Source organism: Rasamsonia emersonii (genome assembly GCF_000968595.1).
Source record: "Rasamsonia emersonii CBS 393.64 chromosome Unknown ctg1118621762452, whole genome shotgun sequence".
NCBI lineage: Eukaryota > Fungi > Ascomycota > Eurotiomycetes > Eurotiales > Trichocomaceae > Rasamsonia > Rasamsonia emersonii.
Window position 1 is genome coordinate 1 of NW_013562538.1, and position 25511 is coordinate 25511.

The 25511-nt window shown below is 51.8% G+C and overlaps 8 protein-coding genes across 8 annotated transcripts; 5 read left to right on the forward strand and 3 right to left on the reverse strand.

Moving 5' to 3' along the window:
• Positions 1–273: 273 nt before the first annotated feature.
• T310_10240 (uncharacterized protein) lies at positions 274–2927 on the reverse strand (the record flags this gene model as incomplete). Its single annotated transcript, XM_013467325.1, has 6 exons — positions 274–843; positions 938–1549; positions 2081–2336; positions 2392–2454; positions 2527–2695; positions 2765–2927. The coding sequence occupies 6 exons, from the start codon at positions 2925–2927 to the stop codon at positions 274–276; spliced, it is 1833 nt and encodes a 610-aa protein (XP_013322779.1).
• A 510-nt stretch (positions 2928–3437) lies between these two features.
• On the forward strand, positions 3438–4287 carry T310_10241 (Microsomal epoxide hydrolase; the record flags this gene model as incomplete). The annotated part of the gene is made up of 2 exons (XM_013467326.1): positions 3438–3491; positions 3550–4287. The coding sequence occupies 2 exons, from the start codon at positions 3438–3440 to the stop codon at positions 4285–4287; spliced, it is 792 nt and encodes a 263-aa protein (XP_013322780.1).
• Positions 4288–4760: 473 nt separating this feature from the next.
• On the forward strand, positions 4761–5861 carry T310_10242 (60S ribosomal protein L5; the record flags this gene model as incomplete). Its single annotated transcript, XM_013467327.1, has 3 exons — positions 4761–4763; positions 4908–4945; positions 5000–5861. 3 exons carry the CDS (start codon positions 4761–4763, stop codon positions 5859–5861), a joined length of 903 nt encoding a protein of 300 aa, XP_013322781.1.
• Positions 5862–7769: 1908 nt separating this feature from the next.
• Positions 7770–11484, forward strand: T310_10243 (Cell wall biogenesis protein Mhp1; the record flags this gene model as incomplete). Its single annotated transcript, XM_013467328.1, has 4 exons — positions 7770–7821; positions 7921–8612; positions 8714–10778; positions 10844–11484. 4 exons carry the CDS (start codon positions 7770–7772, stop codon positions 11482–11484), a joined length of 3450 nt encoding a protein of 1149 aa, XP_013322782.1.
• Positions 11485–12681: 1197 nt separating this feature from the next.
• T310_10244 (ABC fatty acid transporter) lies at positions 12682–15900 on the forward strand (the record flags this gene model as incomplete). Its single annotated transcript, XM_013467329.1, has 5 exons — positions 12682–13194; positions 13254–13890; positions 13942–14839; positions 14902–14976; positions 15444–15900. 5 exons carry the CDS (start codon positions 12682–12684, stop codon positions 15898–15900), a joined length of 2580 nt encoding a protein of 859 aa, XP_013322783.1.
• Positions 15901–16270: 370 nt separating this feature from the next.
• On the reverse strand, positions 16271–18403 carry T310_10245 (uncharacterized protein; the record flags this gene model as incomplete). Its single annotated transcript, XM_013467330.1, has 2 exons — positions 16271–16593; positions 16678–18403. 2 exons carry the CDS (start codon positions 18401–18403, stop codon positions 16271–16273), a joined length of 2049 nt encoding a protein of 682 aa, XP_013322784.1.
• A 441-nt stretch (positions 18404–18844) lies between these two features.
• T310_10246 (Non-hemolytic phospholipase C) lies at positions 18845–21619 on the reverse strand (the record flags this gene model as incomplete). Its single annotated transcript, XM_013467331.1, has 9 exons — positions 18845–18897; positions 19020–19117; positions 19497–20071; positions 20141–20343; positions 20407–20566; positions 20715–20956; positions 21016–21142; positions 21223–21394; positions 21549–21619. The coding sequence occupies 9 exons, from the start codon at positions 21617–21619 to the stop codon at positions 18845–18847; spliced, it is 1701 nt and encodes a 566-aa protein (XP_013322785.1).
• A 1350-nt stretch (positions 21620–22969) lies between these two features.
• Positions 22970–24901, forward strand: T310_10247 (Laccase-2; the record flags this gene model as incomplete). The annotated part of the gene is made up of 7 exons (XM_013467332.1): positions 22970–23014; positions 23074–23183; positions 23235–23463; positions 23527–23675; positions 23737–23943; positions 24021–24471; positions 24572–24901. The coding sequence occupies 7 exons, from the start codon at positions 22970–22972 to the stop codon at positions 24899–24901; spliced, it is 1521 nt and encodes a 506-aa protein (XP_013322786.1).
• Between the last annotated feature and the right edge of the window lie 610 nt (positions 24902–25511).

The window sequence follows — 25511 nt, forward strand, 5'->3', positions numbered from 1 at the left end:
CCAACCATCCAATCAGCACCCAGATTCATTACTGCATACCTCGGCAGTACCTAAAAAAGGCCATAAAAACTAGAATGAAAGTACATTACATGACAACCTGATTATGCATAATGGTATCATTCCGTCGTAAGTCAGGACGCCAAAGTTCCCCCCCATAAGACGCCTATCCATGAAAAAAAAAAGCAAAAAAAAAAAGATGATGAAAGAGATGGTTGGCTAACCACTTGCTTCGCCACACCAAGGTCATGAACTCAATTGTCTCATTGTAGCCGCTTAGTCCACACTGGGCGGGAGATTCTTGAGGTACTCCCAACCAAACTCCTCCTCCGGTTTCTCCGGCTCCATACCGAGGGCGCTACGGTAAGCACGAACTTCGTTCTGGAGTCCAGAGATAATGCGAGTCGGGAGGTCGTCCTCCTCGCAACGCAGGCGGTAGGCGGTGCGAATCATTTCAGCACACTTCATCGTCTGGGCATGCCAGTAATCACGGTCAAGACGGCTCGCCAGGTGGGCGTCACGCTCCGCCTGGAGAAGATTATTGTAGTGGCGCTTCTGCGCAAGGAACTGCATGTTGTTGTTCTGGCAATAGTTGCGAATCTGCTCAACGATGGTCCCCAACGTCGCCTCGAATTCCCCAATCAGCTTGGCATTTTCGGCCTGTTCACGCCTCAGGAGCTCGTTAAGACGACGTTCTTTCGCGAGGGCGCGTTCGAGCTCAGCAATACGGGCAGCTGCATCTGTCAGTCCGTCGCCATCACCTCTACTCCTCACATTAGACGTACCGCTGATTTCGCCGTTGACCTGCTGCAGGTTGGGACTCGCACCTTCCGCGGTGGAGCGACGCTGATCCACAAGTCAGCTATCCATCCATTCATCATTCCAATCTGGTAAAAAAAATGTAGATAGAAGCTAGACGTGTTGAACGGGAAATACATACCATGATCTCCTCGGCACTGTTGATAATACCACGAGTCATCTCACGATTGTGCTTCAGCACATCGCTGAGTTCAACGACCATTTCGTAGAGATGATTGAGATCCATCTGGTGACCCGCGTTCATCGGAACCCCAGCAGACATTCCTCCCCCACCGTTGGGCTGGGAAATGCCGTGCTGAGGCGACGGAGAGGGCGTCTGGCGAGACATGTTGGCCATGCTTGAAGAGTTAGGCGAGTTGTCGATGAAACCAGGCATTCCAGCACCATTCGAGGACATACTCTCACGACAGAAGTCGTCGTCGATAACAGCGGTGGAAGTCCGGCCTTCAGGACGCGGAATCAGGGGAGTTTCCGCTTCCCTGTCAGCGTCCCCTGGCTGTCCCAAGACCGCCTTTCGAACTTTGAGGATGTCAGCAGCAGCGACGAGAGACCTTAGACGCCGGTGAACACGAAAACGGCAGGGTGGAGGGACGGGGTTGCTGGTCTTCTCAGCACCCTGGTTGTCTTCGATATGTTTGATCTCGATGCCCGTGGACTCGCCTGTCTCCAAGTCCCCGCGAATCAGACCAGCCGCCGTGTCTGCCGCAGTCCCAATCGGGACAAGCGCCGGAGTCTGGAGAGTCATGGTCCGAGCTTAGCGTCACGGGCAGTGGGTGGTCCGTGCAGAGCTGACCGCCTGCCTGGAGAGGAATATTGATAGCAGGCAGGATGGACAGGGATGAAAGGGTGCAGGGGAAGAGTGAAATCCACAAATGGAATGGATCACATCCTTCACTTGTGGTGGCTAGTGAAGAATGCCTACAACCTAGTAAAGAGGGGCTGCACGCTTTCGCCAGCATAGACAGTTTACGACAATAATTCTTAGTGTCTGAGAAGTGAGAACAGTGATTCCTTGAAAGATTTCCTATCCACTTATTTGCTTGAATCCTTTGTTTACCCCAAGGATGCTGAAAGTAAATATGCATTCCTTGGGTTTCATGAAGGGTTCATAATATATCTCCCTGGCGGAGGGAAAGGAGAAGTGGCTATGGGCCAGACCGAAGGCACATCATAATAACGGAATGATGGGAACAAGTCTATCATTCGTTTTTCAAGTCATATCCAGCACAGCCGCGAGCTTCTGGTCAGGGTCTGTCGAAGGTACCATTGCTGACTGGTCTTCCCGCTGAATCTCCCTGCCCTGACTGAGCCGGCCAGCCACCCTCGCGACCAATATTCTCATCTTGTCCAGTTCCTGAGTAAGTTCACCATCTCTGGTGATTAGATTTGGCTGAATATTCTTCAGTGGATCTTTGAAAGGCTCCAAGAGTGCCTCAAGCTGCTTATACTGGGCCAGTCGCCGTCGTTGCTGTTGTCGCTTAGCATCCAACTCAATGAGCCTCTTGCGTAATTGGTCATATCTAAACAGGCGTTAGTAAACAAAGAGGGGAAATTGATTAAATAATAATGTATTACCTTCGTCGTTCCTCGGATCCGACATCTTCTGCTTGCCATTCGGTAGGCAATCTCTCAATAATTCTAGACGCAACATCAGCGCCGGTCCATACCCAGTCTAAGCGAATTTCCAAAATAAAAGGGTAGGATGCCTACAGATGATTTGACAGATCTGCTCCGACTTCAATTCCAGTCAAATTGCTTTCCGGATTGGCAGCATCTTTCTTGATGGTATCCCAATATAGACTTTCAATCTGTCGCGCGACATGATGTATTGCTTGGTTGGAGTAGACGACCCGATTGTGTTGTCTTAATATCGTATTTACTGTTGCATAAATTAGTTAAAACAATCACAAAAGGAGAATCAAGAGTAATCTGGTGTCTCTGTACCAACATTTCTGTAAAGCTTCCTCAACTACCTTCTCGCTGAGATCCTCTTCCGAATCCGGAGCATAGTCCCTCCAACCCTCCTGGGGCGCGAGAGCTGCAGTCAGGATCTGGACCTGGCTTCTAATAAATAAAGACTTCAACTCTGAAATCGTTCGCGAAGCCTCCATGATCTTGCATGTCGGAACCCCTCACATCTTGGACAGTACGCGTCTTTGATGATCTTTCCGCGTGGCGGCTGCGATTTGCGATCGATAACTGATCACGTGATGATAGCAACCGGCCCCACTCCGTTGGCTGAGGATCCAACCATCAATTGGAGCCACGGTCATCGGCTCTGGGGTCGTCGTCGAGCTGCTTTCGACGGAGTTCAGCTGTGGACAGTCGAATGGAAGTTTGATGTTGCAGCACGAGATGTCGAATGAGGTCCTATTCAGATTTCACCCCGCTCTTTGAAGAACAATTATCACATCTGTGCACGGGTTTTCGATGTTGTCAAATAAGCCCTTTCCCAGATAACCTCGGCAACTTTAATATATATCTGGCTATCAACGACCAACAAATAGGGTCCGAATCTCATACTGCCGCTCCAAAAGCATACATTACAATTCTTCTAAACAAAAAAGAAGATTTGAATCGTTTGCGGCTCTAGACTCTACCTACCTTGAGTTGCACTCGCAATGGCTGGAGACGAGCGCCCTCGGGTTCTCCTGTTTGATATTGGCGGAGTTTGTGTGAGTTGCACCAAGACCAATGGTGAGAAATTGAACAAATAAATTAACAGACCTTCAGGTGTGCTCGCCATTCCAAGCGATTCTAGACTACGAACTCGCAAACAACATCCCACCAGGATGGGTGAACTTCAGCATCTCACGGACTGCGCCCAATGGCAGTTGGCATAAGCTGGAGCGAGGCGAGATCAAGATGGATGCAGATTTCTTTTCAGCCTTCAGCCAGGATCTCCGGAGGCCAGAGCTCTGGAAGGAATTCCACGAGCGTCTTCGCAGAAAACAGAATCCCCCGAAGACATCAGAATCTCTTCCTCCCGTGCCTGAGGTCGACGGGGAATCACTCTTTTGGGAGATGATGCGAGTGTCTCGCGAACCAGATCCACACATGTTTCCTGCGCTGAAGAAGCTCAGAGCTTCGGGCCAATTCCTGATCGGTGCACTATCAAATACGGCAATCTTTCCCGAAGGACATCCTTACAACGAGGATGCATCTGGAGTCAGATCACAGTTCGACTTCTTCATTTCTTCCGCACATGTTGGCCTAAGAAAGCCAGACCCTAGGATATATGAGCTCGCGCTGAAGACGATAAAGGAACACTCAACCAGCCGAGGAGTGACAGATATCCGCCCTTCCGATGTCCTCTTTCTCGATGACATTGGAGAAAATCTGAAGGCGGCGAAGAAGGCGGGGATGAGAACGTTGAAAGTAAACCTCGGCAGGACACAGGACGCGGTCAAGGAACTGGAACAGATAACTGGCATCCCATTGCTGGAGAGCCAAGATAGACCTAAATTGTAGATTTAGAAAAGCGTCTTGTATACGCTTAACGAATTTTAACCTTCAATCAGAAGCCTTGTATTGTATTTACTAGTATAGTCCATAAATCCGTTCGCTGGGCGGGATTGCATGCACCACTGCGGATATCAGAGGGGCTTCTTGCGATGAGCTTTGGTACTGTTCTTCGGGGATTATTCCAGAGCAGCTCCAGTATCTTTCCAGAAAGGATTCACTATGTCTTATAATTTATTGGCTCGAATTCTCGGTTCCTTGGGCGAAAATTGTTGTTCGTCACCCACCCTAATTTTTTTGCTTGGGGCTCGTGGCCGACCCGGATGTCAACTCCGCTTTTGGATGGCCATCGCGCTAAGCGAAGCCGCGCCCGCACAAATTCGTCCCGCACAATTCCCTTGTCGCAACTTTTTTTCCTTGTCCACGCAGCCACCGTCGACAACACATAGGCTTCAGTCCTTGTCTCCTCGACAACCGTCAAGATGGTGAGTCTCACTGCATCTGCAGATGGCTGATATGCCTCTCTGCAAAATTCTTTCTGTTGCAATTTTACGGGTCTCTGCAAGATGCTTCGGATGGAGGGGGTCTTCTGAAGCGCAAATTGCTGACTCGTGTGATTCTTTTTGCAGCCTTTCCACAAGCTCGTGAAGAACAGCGCGTACTACAGGTGAGCTTTACTCGATCCCTTATTCCATGAGATCTGCTGCTAATGCTGTCGCAGTCGCTTCCAGACCAAGTACAAGCGCCGCCGGCAAGGCAAGACCGACTACTACGCCCGCAAGCGCCTCATCACCCAGGCCAAGAACAAGTATGGCGCGCCCAAGTACCGCATGGTTGTCCGCTTCACCAACCGGGACATCATCACTCAGATCGTGACTGCCGAGATCTCGGGTGACAAGGTCTTCGCCAGCGCCTACTCTCACGAGCTCAAGCGCTATGGCATCAAGCACGGTCTTACCAACTGGGCTGCTGCCTATGCTACCGGTCTCCTGCTGGCTCGTCGTACCCTGAAGAAGCTTGGTCTGGATGAGGACTTCAAGGGTGTTGAGGAGCCTGATGGAGAGTACACTCTGACTGAGGCTGTTGAGACCGACGAGGGCACCCGCCGTCCCTTCAAGGTCTTCCTTGATGTCGGTCTTGCCCGTACCTCCACAGGTGCCCGTGTCTTTGGTGCCATGAAGGGTGCCTCTGACGGTGGTCTCTACATCCCCCACTCGGAGAGCCGTTTCCCTGGCTACGACATTGAAACCAAGGAGCTCGACTCCGAGGTTCTGCGCAAGTACATCTTCGGTGGCCACGTTGCGGAGTACATGGAGACCCTTGCCGACGATGATGAGGAGCGCTTCCACTCTCAGTTCCAGAAGTACATTGAGGACGAGATCGACGCTGGTGACCTCGAGGACATCTACGCCGAGGCGCACAAGCAGATCCGGGAGGACCCGTTCAGGAAGGACCCGGAGGAGGGCCCGAAGAAGTCCAAGGAGGAGTGGAAGGAGGAGAGCAAGAAGTACCGCACGCCCAAGCTGCCTCGCGAGGTCAAGAAGGCTCGTGTGCAGGAGAAGATCCGCCAACTGGCTGGTTAAGTGGCAGGTTCAAGAATTGCCCATTTTCTTCAATATTCCTAGTGGCCAGAAAAAGCAAAGACACCAGGTCTCAGAAATTGCAAAACAAAAAAGCGGGTTTCTTCGATATGTCGTATGATGTCCTAATTTCCTGTATCAGCGTCATGGATCATGGGATCAGCGTTATGTCATGTAATGGGTTTCTTCGGAGCAAATAGTTCGGGTATACCAAGGGAGCATCAGTTCAACCAGTTCTGAATCGAATGCCCGAATATGCTTCGTGGATTCGTAGAATGCCCACAAGTATTTCATAGTCGCGTAGACGCCATCAGGGCCTAGAGTATTCATTCCCTGGGTTTCGCCTTACAGGGGACTCGCATTGTGTGACCCCACAAAACTAGATTCTAGTACGGAAGTACTGGTACAGTATTGGGCGTGACCAGTCATTTAGCTGGGGCAATCCTTTCCCCTCAGGAATTTTAAGCTAAGGCATCGTTCTGCATTTTATCTGCACGTGCACTTTGTCTAGCTAATAACCCCTCAAGCGATGGATTCCAAGGCTGTGCCCCGGCACACCGGGGGGAGACGCAATGGTCTCGTGACCGAGCTTGGTTGAAGCGGGTGGTACACGTGCAACGGCAAAGTGCCAACTATGTACGACTTAAGTCCCACAGCGTCGAGTCCAATGCAGTACAATTACATCAACAAATATGTCGTTTCATCATTGAAGGAAATAGCATAGCCAAGCTGAATGCTGTGTAACGTTCTGTGCATGTTCATAGAGTGCTTGCTGCGCCTTGGTGCAGTGCAGGCAGGGCGTTCCTAGATCGCGATTGTGGGGTCGAGTGGAGAGGAGATCCCATAGATGCGGTTCTCAAAGTCGGGAGAGTGCCCTTTCTCCCCTTCGTAGTAATTATTTGACTGCATAAGCTACCTACAGAGTGCCACAGTTGAGCATATAGACACTGTACCGAATATTTCGAGTATAGATACTGTGCTAATAGCTCTAAGTCCGTGGTAAAGCTAGAGGTCACAGTATTCTTGCCTCCACAGCTCGCATCGTGCCCATTCCGTTATGTAAAGCGTCGGACAGCAGCTGCAGGAAGCAGAGAAAGGTGGATTGTGGCATTTGGAGGCACGAGTCAGACAATCGCTGCATTATTCCCAGTGCCATTCCCCCTACCCAAGGAGGTAGCCACCTGCAGGGCTGCCAGTGCCCACCGAACGCTGGAACGCCACCCACCACCTGACGACCGACCTGGTTACCCAGTTGGGACTTCCCCCTCCCAGCCAGCCTCTCCGGCCAGTCAGGCCGTTGCCGCGAGTTGGGTCCCAAGGACTATTAGCTTCTTGCTCCTCCGGACTCCGTCCTGGTCTCTGTAGGCGTACGGAAGGTCCGACCTAGCCTGGTGATCCCACCAGCCGCCTCAGCCTTTTTAGCCCTGTTTCTCTTCTCATCGCTGCATTGCCGCTTGCCCCAGAATATCATCCCTTCTTTGTCCTCGTCTTTTGTCTTTCATCTTGCCATCGACATCCTCCCATCGCGTCCGCATCAAGACCATGCTCGCTTCCTTCCGCCGCCCTCCGATGACGGAACGGCCGCTGCTGCAGCATCAGTGACGATTCTCCGGCGCAGGAGCAAACTTTGGACCCACCGACAGTCTATACTCCGTCTCGTTTATTTTGGCCTCTTTGGCCTCTTTTTTTGTATTTCTGGCGGAAAGGATATATATTCGAAGCATACAGATTATATATATCATTCATTCTTGCGCCCCTCTACGTTGTTAGGTGCCACATGAGGATGCGGATCGGCAAGGAATAACGTCACCTGCGCTCCGCTCGCATTCCCCCAGCGATCTCCCGGAGACTTCAGCTTCCCTTGCCGTCTTCTCACTATTACCCGCCTTTCATTTACCGTCAGAGTACGCAATGGAGGCTGTTGAGAGCGTGGATGTGAGTTGGCTTCATCATTCTCATCGAGGTATGCATCGTTCAGCCAGCTTCCAACCTCGATGCACTTCATTTCTTTGTAGAAGCTTCAGCTTTTGCTGATACTGATTTTTCCTTGCGTCGACTTCAGATCATCTATCTCGAACGAAATCTGCCTCGTCAACAATTGCCGAGAAACAAAACGGACATGCTGAGACGTCGCCTCAGCAGCAGTCGCAAGGGAAGTCCGCTGGCGGCACCGGGTCGACATCCGGATCGGAACAGTCCATCACCGGGTCTTCTTCGACAGAAAGCCATCGCGAAAACACGCCATTAGATGTGAAATCTGGGACCGAAAATGACAATGCCGGAGAACAGAAGGCATCCAATACTTCAAATGCCACCTCCAAGGGGAGTGCGCCAAGGGCTATACCGATAAACAGGCGCAATTCGTGGATCTCGTCCCTGAGCTCGAGATTCTCCTCCGGATCTACGCCACCGTCCCAAAATAATTTCAAGGAGAGCCCCCCAAATCCAAAACAGAGTCCTCCGGCGACAAAATTGGACCAGTATAATCCATTCGGTGCCGCTTTTTCCCCTAAAGACAAGGACGAGAGGAACAATGACTCCTCGAATCCTTTCACGTCTAGCTCACCAAAGAATCCGTCGTTCTTTCAAAACGCTCTTCGGAAGCTGTCGTCCGGAAATGCTGGCCTGGGGAGGGGGTCAAATAACGGTACAGTCTGTCAACGTCGCGTGATGAACATCGACCCCAATCGCGACCGATGCAGGGTTCCCGAATTGAATCAGGCGAAATTGAAGCGTGTGGCTTTCTGTGTGGATGTAGAAATCGCCGGATTCTCTCCCAGAGAGGACGACTATGACACGAACGATGGACAGCGCGACGCCAATCAATCCCAGAATCCTAAAACGCTGTCCTTTAGAAAATCGGAGAAGTCAAAAGACAAAGGCGATGGGTCGACTTTGAAGAATCACCAGACGTCGGCCCCGGTGAAGGAAAGAGCGAGCAAGGTGCCGGAAAGGAGACCAAGCAGGGTGCATCCGTTAATGGCGAACACAAGACAGAGGGTCCGGTCAAGGAGCCCACTAGGAAACAAGAGAAAAAGAAACGGTCGGAGGAAGAGCGAAAGGAACGTAAAGAACGGAAACGAAGGCAGGCTGAGGCAAACGGCACTGTGCCATTACAATTGACGTTTGACGATGATTCCCGAGCGTCAACGTCGGGCGGCTCCCATTCAAGAGGGCAAAGCCATCCTACCACTGATCCAGTCCGAATTTACCGACGCTGTTGCCAACTTCGTGAAACTCCCGTTTTGAAGAAGCTCGTTGACCGGATGACTTCCCAATCCTCGACGCTGGTGGAAACTCCAGGCACCGTTCCGGTGTTAGATCTCACGGACTTCCCCATGACACTACAGGACATCATCACATTCAGCGACTGGCTTGCAATTGTTCCTGTTCGAAAGCTAATCCTCGAAAATTGTGCTCTCACCGATGAGGGTGTCCGGTCAATCCTGGCAGGCCTCCTTTCGACCAAGACGATGGAGCAAGCGAGGAATCACCGAAGATCGACAAAGAAGAATCAATCTGCAGCCAAGGAGGACGGATTTGGGGTCGTGGAGAAGTTGTCTTTAAAAAACAACCCTAAGATTGGTCCTGAAGGCTGGCGTCATATCGCTCTCTTTGTCCATTTGTCGAAGTCGATCAAGGCCATTGATCTCTCCGGCATTCCGTTTCCAAAGGCGCCGGCGGCCACCAATGGACCTGCGGTCAGGTCTGCGAAGCCTGCGACAGATATCGCTTCTACGCTGGCTAGTGCACTCGCAAACCGGTTCGGCGGGAACCGCTTGGAGGAACTGCTGCTCAGCGAGTGCATGCCGTCCACGGACGATGTGGCAAAGATCTGTGATGCCGCGATCTCCTTTGGACTGAGGAGATTGGGGCTAGCCAACAACAACTTGACCCGCGAAGGACTCGAACATGTCGCTCGGTATTTCCGATCTGGGACGTGCGAGGGGCTTGACCTGGGTGGGAACGATTTGAGAGACCATATGGATGTCCTTCTCCCTGCAATAAACGACAATAACCCTATCATGGCACTGAGTTTGGCCGATTGCTCGTTGAATCCCGCTGCCATGTTTCCGCTTCTCCAAGCGTTACCTCGTCTACCGAACTTGCGATTCATCGATCTCTCGCATAACCCAGACCTCTTTTCAACGCAGCCAGATGCGTTATCCATGCTCAGGAGATTCCTTCCTAAGATGCCTTTCCTGAGACGCATCCATTTGGCGGACGTCAATCTCTCGCCCGATCATGCGATCGCGCTTGCCGAGGTCCTCCCAGAGTGCCCTAGTCTCTGTCACCTGAACATTCTGGAGAATCCAAAAATCGTGAGCTTGACGTCGGCGACTGACCCTGCGAGTCAGGAGGAGGCTTGCGCCGTATATGCCTCCCTGATGGCTGCCGTACGCGTCTCGCGTACCATCATTGCTGTGGACATCGAAGTTCCCAGCGCAGAAAGCAGCGAAGTCGTCAAGGCGTTGGCATCACAGATTGTGGCCTATTCCCTGCGGAATCTCGGTGCCCTCGAGGAACTGAAGGGTTCAGACGATGCGTCTGCTGCCCGATCGCAGGTTCCGGTTCCAGAAGTTCTCCAGCATATCGTGGGCCAGGTTGATGGAACGCTATGTGATGGTACCGAAATTGAGCCTGCTCCGGATGAGGACTATGTCATTGGTGGCACCGGGGTTGTGAAAGCACTGGGAGTTTGTCTTGGTAATGTCGACCACCATTATCGTGAACTGGGCGATCTGTCTCGGCCTACCAGTGGCAGATCGACTCCTGTGCATCGACCTACATCTTCCCTCGGTAGCACCAAGAAGCCCCGTGACATGTCCATAAACCTGCTGGGTTCTGCACGGAACATTCGGGCGAGGATTCAATCGGCTCTTGTCCGGGAAGACAAAGCCGGCAATGATAATAATTATCGTAAGTTTCCTCATGTCAAAGGCCTTCCCCCCCCTCTTCTTTTCATGCTGACGAGTTGCGTCTAGGACGTCTCCAATTTCTCGACGTCACGCTGGAGAAGATTATCCAGCGATTCGAAGACGAATACCCTGAGACCAGAATTGGGCCTCCCACTGGGTCCACGGCTGGTGGAGAGGTCGGCTCCCAACACTCTAGTGAGGACGTTCAAGATCAGTCCTTGTTGGCTGGAAGTGTTCCGGCTGATACCGCTGTCGACGAAACTGCAATCGATGAGGAAGACACGGATCAATACGCCGTTCGCCTATCACGCAGTGGGTCGAATACCTCCCTCCATTCTCGGGCTCTCACCTCGGAAGAAGGCCACATTCACCGCATCGGTCAGAATCTGCGTCGGGATTTACTCGATTCCTCTCTGGGACCGTCTGCCGATGGGCTGTCCACTGTCCCGGATGAGACTCGCCTTGCTATATTACGGCAGAAGTTGGAGAGCTTGCGCGGAGACGAGATCCGTTCACGCGTGGAGAGCGTGGGCCCGGACAAGGCCCTTGAAGAACTGGGATCCACGGTCGAAGAACTTTGGATCATCCAGCGGCAAGACCAGGAGGCATTCCAGAAATTCAAGGAAAGCCAGATCGCCGCTCAGATCAACGGGGGGCTGCGCCCCCCTTTGGCAGACGATAGTCACCCATCAGGCAAGGGCTTCTGAGGAGCCCCAAGCCGGAGAAGACACCTCGTAGGTGCGCGCATCCATTCGAACAACGAAATGGATTTTCTTGGTGGCATTGGATTCATCTCCTCTGCCGTGTCTGGGTTTGCTTCGCCTCTGATGTGTCCGGGGAGTTGATGCTGCGGTCGATACTCCGCGGGCATCTGCAGTCCCTTTGGCACTATCGAGGTCACCTGTACACTTTCCCTTGTTGGTGATGTTCCGAGCGTCTTTGTATGCTGCTCTGTGATGATATGTGACTTTTGTAATGAGAGATGACTGGGTCTATTGTAAATGTTGCGACTGTGCGTTTGGGGTTTGCAAGGGTTTGATTTTTTTTTTGGGTTCTGATATGGCCGCAGCTCTCCTAGCAGAGCAACCCTGACTCTGGTTTGGCTACTGCACCGATACCAATCTGGTTTTCTTTGTGGTCTATGTATTCTCATCTCATCTATGTGTAATCTTACAGAATCTGTCGATTCGAGGATCCACTTGTTTCAGTTCTTGTTGAGATCTCGAACACTTTCTCTCCCATATAGATGGGTACATCCATGCATGTGACAGACGGTCTTTTCATCCGGTTGCTTCTCGTGCAGGTCTTGACCATCTTGCAGTAGGATGGAATCTATTCAACTGTAATGAAAGAACAACAGAGATCTACATACGGCATTTTCATTCTGTCCACGTGTCCATTGATGTTCCTGTTGATGTCGGCCATTATGATTATATTTATCATAATCATCAATGCTCTGTAACTAGTTAGTCCACAGGGTTACGTCATCTCCCGCATGCTGGGGTGCCTTATATTATTCCGGCACGTGATTGCTCCATTGGAAGGTTGGGTTTGGAATCCATGGTGTAACTCATAAAAACTGGGTAATCAATCTGCACAATGGTAACTGAGGCTTATCAACCAAATAATGGGAATGGGGGCCACCAGGCAGGGTGGTGCTGATATTCATTGCTGCCCCAGGAGTTGTTATCCTCGGCTGTGGGGGAACCGCCTGCCAGACCGGATCAGCTGCGGCAGCTTCACATGTCAAAAACACAACGCGGCACCAGAGTGTCCTGCCACCATCAATTTCGGTCCAGGTTTATTCCTTTCTTGTCGCCATTCTGCCAAATGACGCGGCAGGTCTTCTCCTCTCAGCCCGTCGATGACCTTGCCTCTGGAAATCTCGTTTGTTGAGTGCTACCATGGCTGCGCAATCCAAGCTGCTCCCTCCGGAGCGCTCCATCCGACAGATCGTCTCGCACCTGACGGGCCTGTATGTTAGACACCGCACCCGCATCTCGCGCGCTGTCTACCTCGCCCTCTTCCTCGCGCTCGCCCACCGCATTCGCAATGCCATCGCAGAGCAAAAGGCCGCCTCTCAGCGACAAGAAGAGCTGCGGGCCCGGCCAGGGACCAGCACTCTCGGTGACGAAGGCGCGGGCGCGACCAGGAAGAGGGTCGAGCTGAATCGCGAGTTTTTGCGAAACTTGCTTCGCCTTCTGAAGATCGTGATACCCGGCTGGCGCAGCAAGGAGTTTCGGCTGCTCATCAGCCACAGCATCTTCCTCGTGCTGCGGACAATGCTCAGTTTGTATGTCGCTGAACTCGACGGCAGGCTGGTCAGCAACCTGGTCCGTGGCAAGGGTAAGGACTTCTTGTCTGGTCTCGTGTGGTGGATGACAGTAGCCATTCCCTCGACCTTTACAAATTCCATGGTAAGTGCGAAATAACAGACTAGCTGGTGTGGTGTTCAAATCTGGCTGACCTGGGACAGCTCTCATACCACCAGTGTCGGCTGGCGTTGCAGTACAGGAAGCGCTTGACCGACCACGTGCATGACAAATACCTGTCCAACATGACCTTCTACGCCCTTTCGGCTCTGGACGATCGCATCAAGAACCCGGATCAACTCGTCACCGTCGACATCTCCCGTTTCTCTGACAGCCTGGCGGAGTTGTATTCGAACCTGGCGAAGCCCATCCTGGACATGATCATCTACAATTACAAGCTTTCTCAAAACGTCGGGATGGAGGGTCTTTTCCTGATGAGTCTTTTGGTCCAGCTGTCGGCCAATGTGATGCGCATGCTGACGCCGCCGTTCGGGAAATACGTCGCTGATGAGGCTCGGCTGGAGGGAGAGTTCAGGTTCCAGCACACGAGACTGATTGACTACAGTGAGGAAATTGCGTTGTATCGCGGCCACGAGGCGGAGAAAGACAACCTGGATAAGGGCTATTTCACGCTGATCAAGCATGTGAACCGCATCCTGCGCCGGCGGCTGTACCATGGTTTCATGGAAGACTTTGTCATCAAATATTTCTGGGGTGCTCTGGGGCTTATTCTATGCAGTATTCCAGTCTTCTTTAAGATTCCTGGCCAGGTCGGCAAGACAATGGGGGATAGGACGGAAAGTAAGTTGTCTCGCAATCTAAGGTGACGGGAGTAATTCTAACATGTGACAGGCTTTGTCACCAATCGGCGATTGCTCCTCTCTTCGTCGGATGCCTTTGGCCGTGTGATGTTCTCTTACAAGGAGATCTCCGAGCTTGCGGGGCACACCGCGCGGGTTTCCTCTCTGCTGGACGTGATGGAGGACGTGGCAGCTGGACGGTTCGAGAAGAAGTTGGTTTCGTCGGCCTCGACAGACGAAAATGCAGCAGTCCTCGCTGGCCGGGGAACTGTGGTGGAGAGCGAATCGATCGAGTTTATCGACGTTCCAATCGTCTCGCCCAACGGCGACGTCCTTGTCCGGAAGCTTTCCTTTACTGTGCATCCCGGTGACCATCTCTTGATCGTTGGGCCTAATGGTTGCGGGAAATCGTCCTTGTTCCGCATTCTTGGTGGCTTGTGGCCTGTCTATGGAGGCACGGTCAAGAAACCAAGCTCCGAGGACATCTTCTACATCCCCCAGCGACCGTATCTGTCTCGTGGGACACTTCGCCAGCAGGTGATCTATCCGGACGGCGTTCGCGAAATGCGGGCCAAGGGTGTCACTGATTCGGATCTTCTTGAAATCCTATCTATCCTAGAAATATCATCGATTGTCGATCGCCCAGGAGGATGGGACGCTGAAGAGGAGTGGCGGGACGTTCTGTCAGCGGGGCTGCAGCAGCGGATCGCCATGGCTAGGCTTTTCTACCACAAGCCGAAATTCGCCATTCTCGATGAGTGTACGTCATCAGTAACATTGGAGATCGAGAAAGTCATGTATGAGACCGCCAAGAGACTCGGTATTACGCTGATGACGGTATCTCACCGTCGCAGCTTGTGGAAGTATCACAAGAAGATCCTGCAGTTTGACGGTCAGGGTGGCTATATTTTCACCGGGTTGAACTGGGAAAGGAGACTGAAGCTTGAAGAGTAAGCAACTTTTCCTTCTATGTCATTATCTCTGCGAGAATATAAAGCTAATGCTTTTCTAGTGAGAAGGAGGAGCTCGACCTCCAGCTGCGCGCGGTACCAGAAATCGAAAAGCGCATTGCCGAACTGACCGCAGCGTAAGCCCTTATTCAACAATATATCTGGCTTTATGAGCGCTATTTTCCGGTGTGGAGACGCGTCAAGATACGTAGTGAAAACAATCAAAGGATTGTCGCGAAGTCTTTATCTACTGAAGTCTTCGGGTGTCCTTTTGAACAAAGAGAGACCTCCTGTCAACAATCGCCAACTGGGAGCTAGAGCGTTCTTTCACTGTCAATTCTTTCATCCGCGGTTTCCGACTCCTGGACGCTTTCATTTGGGATCCATCTCATTGATGGTGAAGCTCAGGGGTTGGATTATCCATCGACAATGAGGGTTGTTCTTTGAAGCTTTCAAGGATGCATTGGATATCACATCTCTTTGCTGATCGTGTCACCTAGCTCCCTACGTCATCGTTCATGCGATATCTCACATCCATCATGGGTGCACAATTTTCAGTCCCTCGATCAGAATGTACAGTAACGGTTCGAATCGATCAATGCAGCACCAACCATCGTTCCACCGTCGAATGTTCTATGGAGCTTCCTCTCAACCGTGCGTTTGAGATTGACATTGTCAACAATCTCCCAAACCGCAAAGGAAGATGCGCGACGACGATCGCGAACTCTTCTGCACCTGCTCTCGCCTGCGAAGGTGAAACTCTCCTGTCGCCAGCATCACCGGAGTCCATAACAGCTAGTCCTATCCTTACTCCGACGACATGGACAAGGACATTATCAGCACATTCCGCAACAGGAAGCGCTATCAGTTCCCGTCCAGTTGGCCTCCGTCGACGCGAGGATGCTGCAAGAGGCATGCTGATTGGTATCAAGATCATGACAGGCGAGATTCGAATTCGATCGTCACTACACGACGGCGTCCACGAGGAGGAAAAAACGAGTGAACGAATATCCGAGTTGGATGATGATGAATATTCTGCGGAAAACAACTCTCATTATTAAATTCATGCGGTTGGTTACCATAGACAGCAGTCAGACTGGTTGGTGCACATAGAACGAAAAAAAAATACTTGTACGAATACTATCTATCTATATAGATATATCCTACAATCGAGTCGAGTCGAAGCAATTCGATCTACAACGATCCAATCAAGCCTGATAGAATAAAAATGATAAATAAATGACAGAAGGGGAAAAAAAAAACAAAAATGGAGGATTAACAAAGGATTAACAAACCTTCCTCACTGCATGTTGATATAGACTCTGCATTTCATCATGTTACTGATAATCCCAAATTAGAGAAATAAATTGTAGTCTGTTGTCGTCTAGTTGTATGTTATGTCATGCACAGTACAGTACACGTTGACAGTTCCTAAGAGTACTTCTTGTCCCGAACAACTCGTCGATACGGCCCCTTCCCATCTTCATCTCGTTTGAACACCAACTCCAACCGCCCGTCGACCTCTGTCTCGCGCACACTGAGCAGTTTCCTGAACGTCTCCGTGTGCTCGATCACCGCGCCCGTATTCTTGAGTTCGGCGCTGGGTGTCGAGTTCATCGCCAGCGCCGTCAGTCCCGAGATGGTCGACCACGTGTGCGAGGCTCTCATCGTGCCTACAGAATATAACGCATAGGCTACCGCGTACACGCAGTACACAAACAGGATCGCTAATGCTACCTTGATTGTGATCCCGTCTATTATCCAGGCATATGTTCCTGGGAGATAGCCGTGGATGGGCAGGATCACGCCGGTTGGGTTGGGTTGTTAGACGTTCTCACCACCTCCGGTAAGCGTCCACAGCTCGACGACTCCTGCGGCGTGCGACAGCCCGTTTGCGACCAGGGCTGCGATGAGTCTCTCGTGCAGAAACGGACGCCCCCAGCCGTTGGACGAGTGGGTGATGGCCGCGTCCTGCTGGTAGTAGTTCGGCAGGAAATCTCCTCCGACAGGACAGATATAGCTCGTCAGCGGCAACTGGCCCAGCAGAATGTCGGCTACGGTGCGGTTGTTAATGCTCGTGGTTGGGTTCAACCCCTGCTCTGCCCACGTTTTGCTCATCGAGATCGACGGCTGCTGCGTCCAGCGAGGCACCGTGACGAGGTCATCCGGAGACAGCAGGTTTTGCGCCACGAGTCCCGTGTGCATCCCGCTTCCTGGGATATTATGCATGTAGGTGGTCGTGTTGGCCCATTGTGCTCCCACGAGGCATGCCGACGTCGTCAGGTTGGTCTGATTTGCGCTACAGAAGTCACCCTGCACGACGATGGCGCCCAACGCCGTCCCATTGACGGGACTCGTCACAGCCACATCGTCGATCCAGATAATCCGCCCCTCGGGCTTCTGCCGTGCCTGTTCCAAGATCTCTCTCCGGCTGATGGCCGTATACGCAACCGTGGCTGGAGGCGGGTTCAGGGTATGGGTCGGTTCGCCGTACGGTTCAGAGTTCCAGGGACAGTCATTCCCGTGGCACCCGGCGATGTAGGTGGTGGGAAAGTTGATCGGATCTTCATCATATTTGTCCCTGATGGTATTCATCACACAGTAGGCGCTGGCGTACGCCTGAGGCATGTCAATCCTGGCATCGATGACCATCGGCATCGCTTCGTCGTACAATTCCGGTTTACCGTACACAAGTTTCCCGGCATACATTTCAATGCCAAGTTGCAGAGCAAGGGCTACGGGGACATGTTGAACGGTAACAATTGTGCTGTTGGGCGCGTACTGGACGTATATTGATCGGGTCACCTCCGGCTCCATTCCCGAATCGATCCCCGCCCGGGGAGTGTATGTGGCCATTTGGGACGAGTAGACATCCGGCATGATCATTTCCGGCAGCATACCGCCAAATTGTTTGTTCGGGACAGACTTGGGCTGGACGCCGGTCTGCGAGTCTTCCAGCGGGGGCAGGTATGCCAGATACTCCCACCCCGAGGCAGGGGACGTCTCGGTAAAGCGTTCATCATACGGATCGGAGTCATCCGTTGGATCGACGGATGAGAAGTTGGTCGAACGCAAGACAGTCGGGTAGAGGATGTCGCTGGTGACATTCAAGGCTACGCCGTAGTCCGGCAGCGTGAAATTGACCGGCCGCGGCTGCATGGCGATCGCACTGGATAGGCCCACGGCCGCAGCGAGGAGAGTGCTGAAGGCAACGAACAGCAAGAATGGGACCTTCACGAAGGCCGGCCACCCCGAGGCCGTCACCGCGGCCCGAAATTCGGGAGACCACAGATAGCTCATCTGGGTGACCTGGTAAGCGAAGAAGATGGCGCCGAACGGCAATGGGCGTCGGCCGGTATAGGCGACCGCAACAGTGACGATGGACACCTGCATGAGCAGCTCGTGCACTTTGGCGACGAACTGGAGCGTGGGGATCCAGGTGGCGTTGTAGGTGTAGTAGTTGCCGTTGATGTTGATCACGATGAGGGCGATGGCGACTCCGATCGGGATGCTGTGCAGCAGGAAGAAATCCAGGAATACTCTCGACCCATAGTCCCAGACCATCTTGGGCCGTTCTGAGGGTTTCTTTTGTTGTCGGCCGCTTTTTGATGGTCCTTGGAAGGTCCATCGTGGTGGCCATGAGCTTCTTTGAGAATGGGTTCTTCCGACGGGTTTAGACTTGTCTGGGCCTCTTCATCGCTATATACCAATCAATCAATATGTGATTGATGCAAGGTAAAAACAATGGTCCAGTCCACATACTTGACATCGCAAGTCAAGTCCGCCGCCATATGGCGACTGTTATTCAGCTCCCGCGATCCACGGTCGATATTCCAGTTCCTCCTGCGGTCTCTCCCTCTCCCTCTCTCTACGCGCCGTCTTTCAACTTTTCATTTCTTTGCTCATCACCAAGAATGAAAAAAGAGTAGAAATCCAGGGCAGGTGAGGAAGAGAAGTCCTTTTTATTTTTGAAGTCGAACCCTGCGGGCCGGTTAATTAGTACATCTACTCAGCCGCAGGGCTTAGCGGTTGGTTGATCGACAGAAAGCAATAAATACCTAATACGAAGTTAGTTCAAGATAAGGGGTAAATATACCATCCACTCTCACAGAATACTAACCTGGATGCAACTAACACCTTAAGACCTCTTTTGCATAAAAAAGAAAGAGAAGAAACTTACTTCCCACATAGAGAGCAAGACGACTATCAGGAGCGAATATAAAACTGAATGAAGGAATCATTTCGTTTCCTGTCTTCAAACAACCTTGATTATTGTGGCTGGATCGTGATCAGTATTGGATACCTAGTGCCAACAGCAACAAACCAGCATCACCACCTGATTGGTCGGATTTGTCAATCTATAAATAGGGAAACTTGAATGGCTGCTCGTCAAGATGCGGTGCAAAGACAGACCAATCAGGATCCTTGTTGTCTCCGTCCAACAACAACCTTAACAGTTAATGCAACTGTCAGCAGGGGCGGTCTCCAATGGCGGCGATGGGTCTAAGGAGACCCAGATAGAGTATGCACATGTATGATGTATATTCCATCTAGGGAGTATCTATCCGCTGTCCAGAGTACTACACTCAGGACGAGTGCCTATAATCAGTGATAGGTCACGCTAAAGATTTCAAACTTGCCAATTTTGTTGCCGTACTGGACCGTCCCATCAACACCATTCTGGACACTCAGGTACGTCGAGTTCGCGCCCACTTGCAGCCGGTAAAGGCCGTTTTTCTCGTATATGATGGTGAACGCCTGTGCGGCATCAGACGAATTGGTCAGTTTGGGAGAAGACGAGGAGGCGATGTACTGCCTGTCCACGGCGCTTTGGATGGTGAACGTGTTGCTGCCAGCTTCGAGCTCGTGGATAATCCACTGTTGCCGGATGTCGTCGTGCTGGGCTGTCGCTGGCGTGACTGTGACGGTCTTGCTGTCCTGGTTGGCCAGCGCAAGGCCTTCCGTCTCGAAGGTCAGGTACCGACCTTCTGTCAGGGCGCCGCGCACCGGCTTGAAGCCCTCCTCCACCAGCAGCGTCAGGTTGGCGTTTGCGTTGGCCGGTCCGTACGGCACCGGCGGCTGCGTCTGCGGGAATTGCGCCTGGCATTTGGCCGCGCCGATGTAGTTGCCTGTCAGAGAGCCCAGGCTCAAGTTGCCGCTGTACTCGCTTGAGTTGAGGGGTTCGGTCAGAGGGGGGATTGCCGCCGCAATGTTGGGGAGTGAGTAGTCGGGCTAGTAACAACGACAGGTTAGATAGGTTGATTATATAGATTATCTATATAGTATATAGAGAGATCGCACCTTGTCAAAGTCAAAGGCATTCACCAAATTCGACATGTGCTCGCGCCGCCACGGCGGAATTTCTTTGCTCTGAACGCCCTGGTATCCCAAGGCTTCCAGCCATGCTTCCAAGAACAAGATCTGCGAGGTGTGGTCGGCATGCTCTGTGAACACCCGGCCACCGCGGGTCCATGGAGAGATGATGTAGAACGGAATCCGGAAGCCTATGATATTGTCTCTTTAAGCACATGTCACAATACCCTGTATCGATATATGTGTAGACGCACCTGGTCCGATGGGTGTGTACCCGGCACTTCCATACGGATCTTCGATCCATTCACCTGCGGTCCCATTTGGAGCATGGTAGGGCACGACATGGTCTCCAAAGCCACCGACCTCTAGACACAAGTTGGTACGGGATGCAAAACGCCTCTCGATACGATATTCCTACCATCGTAACTGATCATCAAGACCGTTTCATTGTAGATAGGGCTGTTGATCACAGCATCAACCACCTGTTTCCGCAACCAGGCGCCATCGCTGGGCAAGTAGGGGGAACGCTCTGACAACTCAGCCGGGCCTATAATCCAATAACCTGGGGCAGTGTGCCGTTTTTGGCATCCGCGTAGAACTTGGCCAGTCCCGGGTAGGAGTTACCATGGATGGTCAGCGGAGAGGTGGCGTTGGAGTTCTGGTACTGCACGAAATACGCCAGCATGTTGTCCTCGAAGTTGTCAAAGTCCTGGTACACCTGCCAAGTCACCCCGGCTTCTTCCAGGTATTCTGGGATCGTCTTCCATGGGAACGGATAACAATTGAGAAGAGGTTCCTCACAACCTGGGAATATACACATCAATACTAGATATCTTTCCCATACTGGGTCATATCGTACTTACCAGGTGTGGCATTGTTGTCGAGAATCATGTCACCCTCCCCATCAGGGTTGTTAGGAGTGCCCGGATTGTTCACCGTCCCACTCATCCAGACGACACGGTTCGGATCAGTGGCTGCCATAACAGCTTCCTAAATTTGTAGATTCGACTAATCAGCATGGCTTTTATTTATTTTTATTTTTCTTTTGTCAGCGGAAGGCAAAGACACACCTGATACATGTCAGCCACGGTCCATCCCTCGGCAATATCAAAGTGAACCGGGATGTCCTCTCTCCTGAAATAACCCCAGCTCTGGCGTATTGGTTGCCACCCACTGGTTGACCAGACCACCGTTGTATGCGGCGTGCATGGCCTGCCAGCTGTTGTCCCCCGCGCCCATACACTGCGTGGCATTGCGCCAGTCGCCGCCCAGGTAGTTGAGATACCAGGGTGTTAGGATGGTGGTGTCATTGCTCTCGGCAGGAGTGACCAGTTTAACATGTACATAAGCATCAACTACTGGCGCGGAATTTGTGGATATTAATTGACCTACTTACTGTTGGAAAGTGCTGTGTCCATCCGGATTGACTTGGACGTTCGGGTCAGCGAAACCGCGGACACCGGCCATGGTTCCAAAATACTGGACATGTCAGAACCTGGTAATCCACACGGTCAAGGAAAGGGTCTTCTAACGTGGTCAAAGGCTCTGTTCTCCTGCATGAAGAGAACGACATGCTTGATGTCCTTCAGCGACCCGGCCGAAGCGGCGGTTGCGAGGGAGGCCGCAACCACAACGACGCTGTTGGGACGCATACTGTTCGATCAGATATCAGAAAGGCCAGACTTGTCGACTGCGAGGCAGCTGAATACCTGAGGAGCCAGCCATCTTATATCGTCTGGACTTGTTACATCACCCAGATAGTACTCTTTCTTTCTCCGCCTGGCACGTGGGCTGCTAGCCGGCATCGATCGGTTGCAGCACACCGAGAAGAGCTAACAGGGCAAGTAGGCAAGTAACATGGATGTCACCTCCCTGCTGGGGAGGTAGCTAGTCGTTAGTTAGTCTTGTGCCAGCGACACGGAGAGCAAGGATGGCTGTTCTCTAGGATGCAATGTAATCAATTTAATGCAATGGATCCCCGCTGGCACCTTGCCATCCGGGGAGGATCCGGGTGTGCCAATCAGTCCGTCACATGCCCTGTCAGTCCCCATCGCATCCATCTTGTTCATCCAGCACGACAGAGCCAAGTGATCCCGCTGGATGATCCTCCCCACACGTCCAGACGTGTCTGATCACCCTAGCTTGGCAAAACAAACACCTACCTGAGCAGGCAGTTACATATCCAGACTTCGACGGTCTGGATTGTCTATCGAGCTGGAGCAATAAATAGCAAATAGGACAAGAAAATACGAAAAAAAAAATCCTGTTTGCAGTAATCAGGACACCAGCTCTTCTCGATGAATTGAGAAGACGAGGAAGAATAATGCCTCTTCCTACTCTGCTGCGACAGCTCATGTCCTTCTTCAAATCGTCGACTTTGGATCCCAAAAATGCGACCAGACTTCATGTTCTTGCGGGCACAGTCCTGCTCCTGACGGTATTCGGTCTCTACGGTGCATACTATTCGGCCAAGGTCTCCTCCTCCTTGGGTCCTTCGATCGACGACCAACTTTGCCTCAGCAGAAGAGGAGGACGGTCTCGCAACCGTGCTGCATCCGGAGCAGCATGTCTTTCGTGATGCCAGGACCATTCGACTGCAGTGGAACATCACGCTCGGTCAACGTGCACCAGACGGCGTCACAAAGCAGGTCTACCTGGTCAATGGTGAGCTCACATCGTGCAGCTAGTACAGTGCGATTGTGGTAAAACTGGCGCAAGGCTAAATAAATTGAAACTTGACAGGGCAGTTTCCAGGCCCTACGATTGAGGCTCGATCCGGAGACGAGCTTGTGATCGAGGTGCAGAACTCTTTGGAAGATGACGAAGACTTGGCGATCCACTGGCATGGGCTCTCCACGAGAGGTCAGTCATCTGAGACACGTGTTTTGATCCCAGGGTAAATAATTACTAATATTTTCTAGGAGCAAATGAAAATGGATGGAGTCGTAGGACTAACTCAATGCGCAATCGGCAAATCCCAGAGCTTTACCTATCGCTTCCAGATTGAAGATAGCCAGGCTGGCACCTTCTGGTATGTCGACACATAGTAAGGCTTGTACTGTACATACATCGTGTTCAACAGCACGCCGACTCGTGATGACTCACCCAGGTATCATGCACATTCCGGAGTTCAGCGTGTCGATGGCCTCTATGGCGGCCTGGTGGTACACCGTCCTGCTGCGCAGAGCACATCCGAGATGTCGACCTATCAGTACGATCGGGAACTGCTACTTCTCGTCGGCGATTGGTATCATCGGCAGGCGCACGAGGTCTTGGATTACTACCTGGACTGGAAGAACTTTGGCATTGAGGTTAGTCTTGTGAGAAGTGTATTTGTCCGATTCAATCCGCTTGCTGATATGAACTGAGCCCAGCCCGCTCCGGACTCTCTTCTTATCAATGGAGAAGGCCATTTCAACTGCTCGATGGCTGTTCCGGCGCGACCGGTCCAATGCGAACAGGTTTCGGTACCGCAGCTGAAATTCAACGACGGGCGCTCTCGACTGAAGGTCGTCAATACGGGGTTAGTCGATTTGAGAAACACTTACTTCCGAGTCTGTGCACTAACGCTTTGCCTTTGATAGAGCATTGGCTGGATTCACATTATCGATGTCGGGGACTGAAATGAAGCTGATCCAAGTAGATGGCGGGAATACTGTGGCTGACACACCCCGTACTGAATCCATTGGCATTCTCTATCCAGGCGAGAGAATGGACATCATCATAGAGCGCGCTGGTAGCACTAGCACCCGAGATAGAGAGTCGACGTTGACCGTCGCCCTAGATCAAGAGTATGTATACCATTATCCAGTCAACCGGGCCAAACGTCTCGACTAAGACAAAGTGTGTGTGTACTGAGCATGTGCAGACATTTGAAATTCAAAAACTTTGCCCTCACTCCGATTCAATCGTTTCCCATTTCGTGGTTACCATCCACACAGAGTGCATCACTAGCAAATCGAACAGAATCGATACATGTACATGTTATACCCTTCCTCAGTTTGGGAAACATAACCGGCCCCGTCCTGATGACGGCGGATGATATCCCCCAGAAACAACCCACACAGACGTTTGTGTTGTACACCAAGATCGAGATCCTCGCCAAATACAGAAATATCCCCAAGGGTTTCGTGAATCGCACGTCCTGGGTGGTTGAAGACGCCAAGGCACCGCCACTCCTGGCGCTTGATCGGAGTGAGTGGGAGAAACAACCGCAAAAGGAAAAGACGTATGTGCCATGGGCGACCCAGTCTGGGGAAGGGCAATGGATGGATATCGTTTTGAATAACCTCGACGATAGGGGGCATCCATTTCATCTGGTGAGTGCGAACCAAATATCAACTGAAAAAGAAAGGGGGCGGGAAGATGGGAGAAGAAGAGGCAGACTAAGCTAATCTATCGTGATCATCAACCGACCAGCACGGCTACAACTTCTACGTCCTCTCCTCCCACCGCTCCCCCAGCGGTCGCTACGAGGCATACAACCCCTTCAATCCCACCGTGGCCGTCCCCGCCGGCGCGCCGCTGGACACGCTGCACCCGGTCCGAAAGGATACTGTGTACGTGCCCCGGATGGGCTACGTGGTGTTGCGCATGCCCTTGAACAACGACGGGCTGTGGTTCCTGCACTGCCACACCATCTGGCACCAAGCGGTTGGGATGGGCATCGCGTTGCAGGTTGGAGAGGCTGCTTCTGCTCCGTTGGCGGAGGCTAAGTCGAGAGCAAGCGCTCTTTGTAATTCGGGTTAGAGAGGTGGATATATGCCATTACATATCTATAATGAAAACGACTGTGTACAAGCAAATGGTGATTATTTATTTCATTGTTATTGTTTCACAACTAGCTACAGCAACTATATTCGCAATATATATCCCTCTACAAAAGTGCGCAGGGCAAAGGGCACAGGGTACAACAGAATGAAATAGAGTAAATGTACGCCCCGCAGATGATTGGCTATTATGAAAAAGAGATAGATTAAGGAGATCAGGGGGTTTCTTTTCGATGGGTATAAAAAAAAACAGGGGAAGGGGGGGGGGGGGGGTGGGGGGAAACTATACTATATTATACATATATCAGATTAATTAGTGCATTGACCAGGGTACGGGGTAGTGGTTGGTTGGTCGCGAATGAATAAATCATCAAGCAGCGCAAACAAATGATGTTCGGTCACATGTGTTTTCAGGGTATCCAAGTGTCATCCAGGCAGGCTATTCACATGCAGACTGCCTCTGGTAGATTGCTCTGTGAGCGACGCTTGGACTGGGAAGAGTACCTTGTCTTGCCTCTCAGGATCTTCTTCCTGGTGCTTCTTGAACCCGTTTCCGTAAAATGAGGCGACACTTGACGCTCAGTCATGTG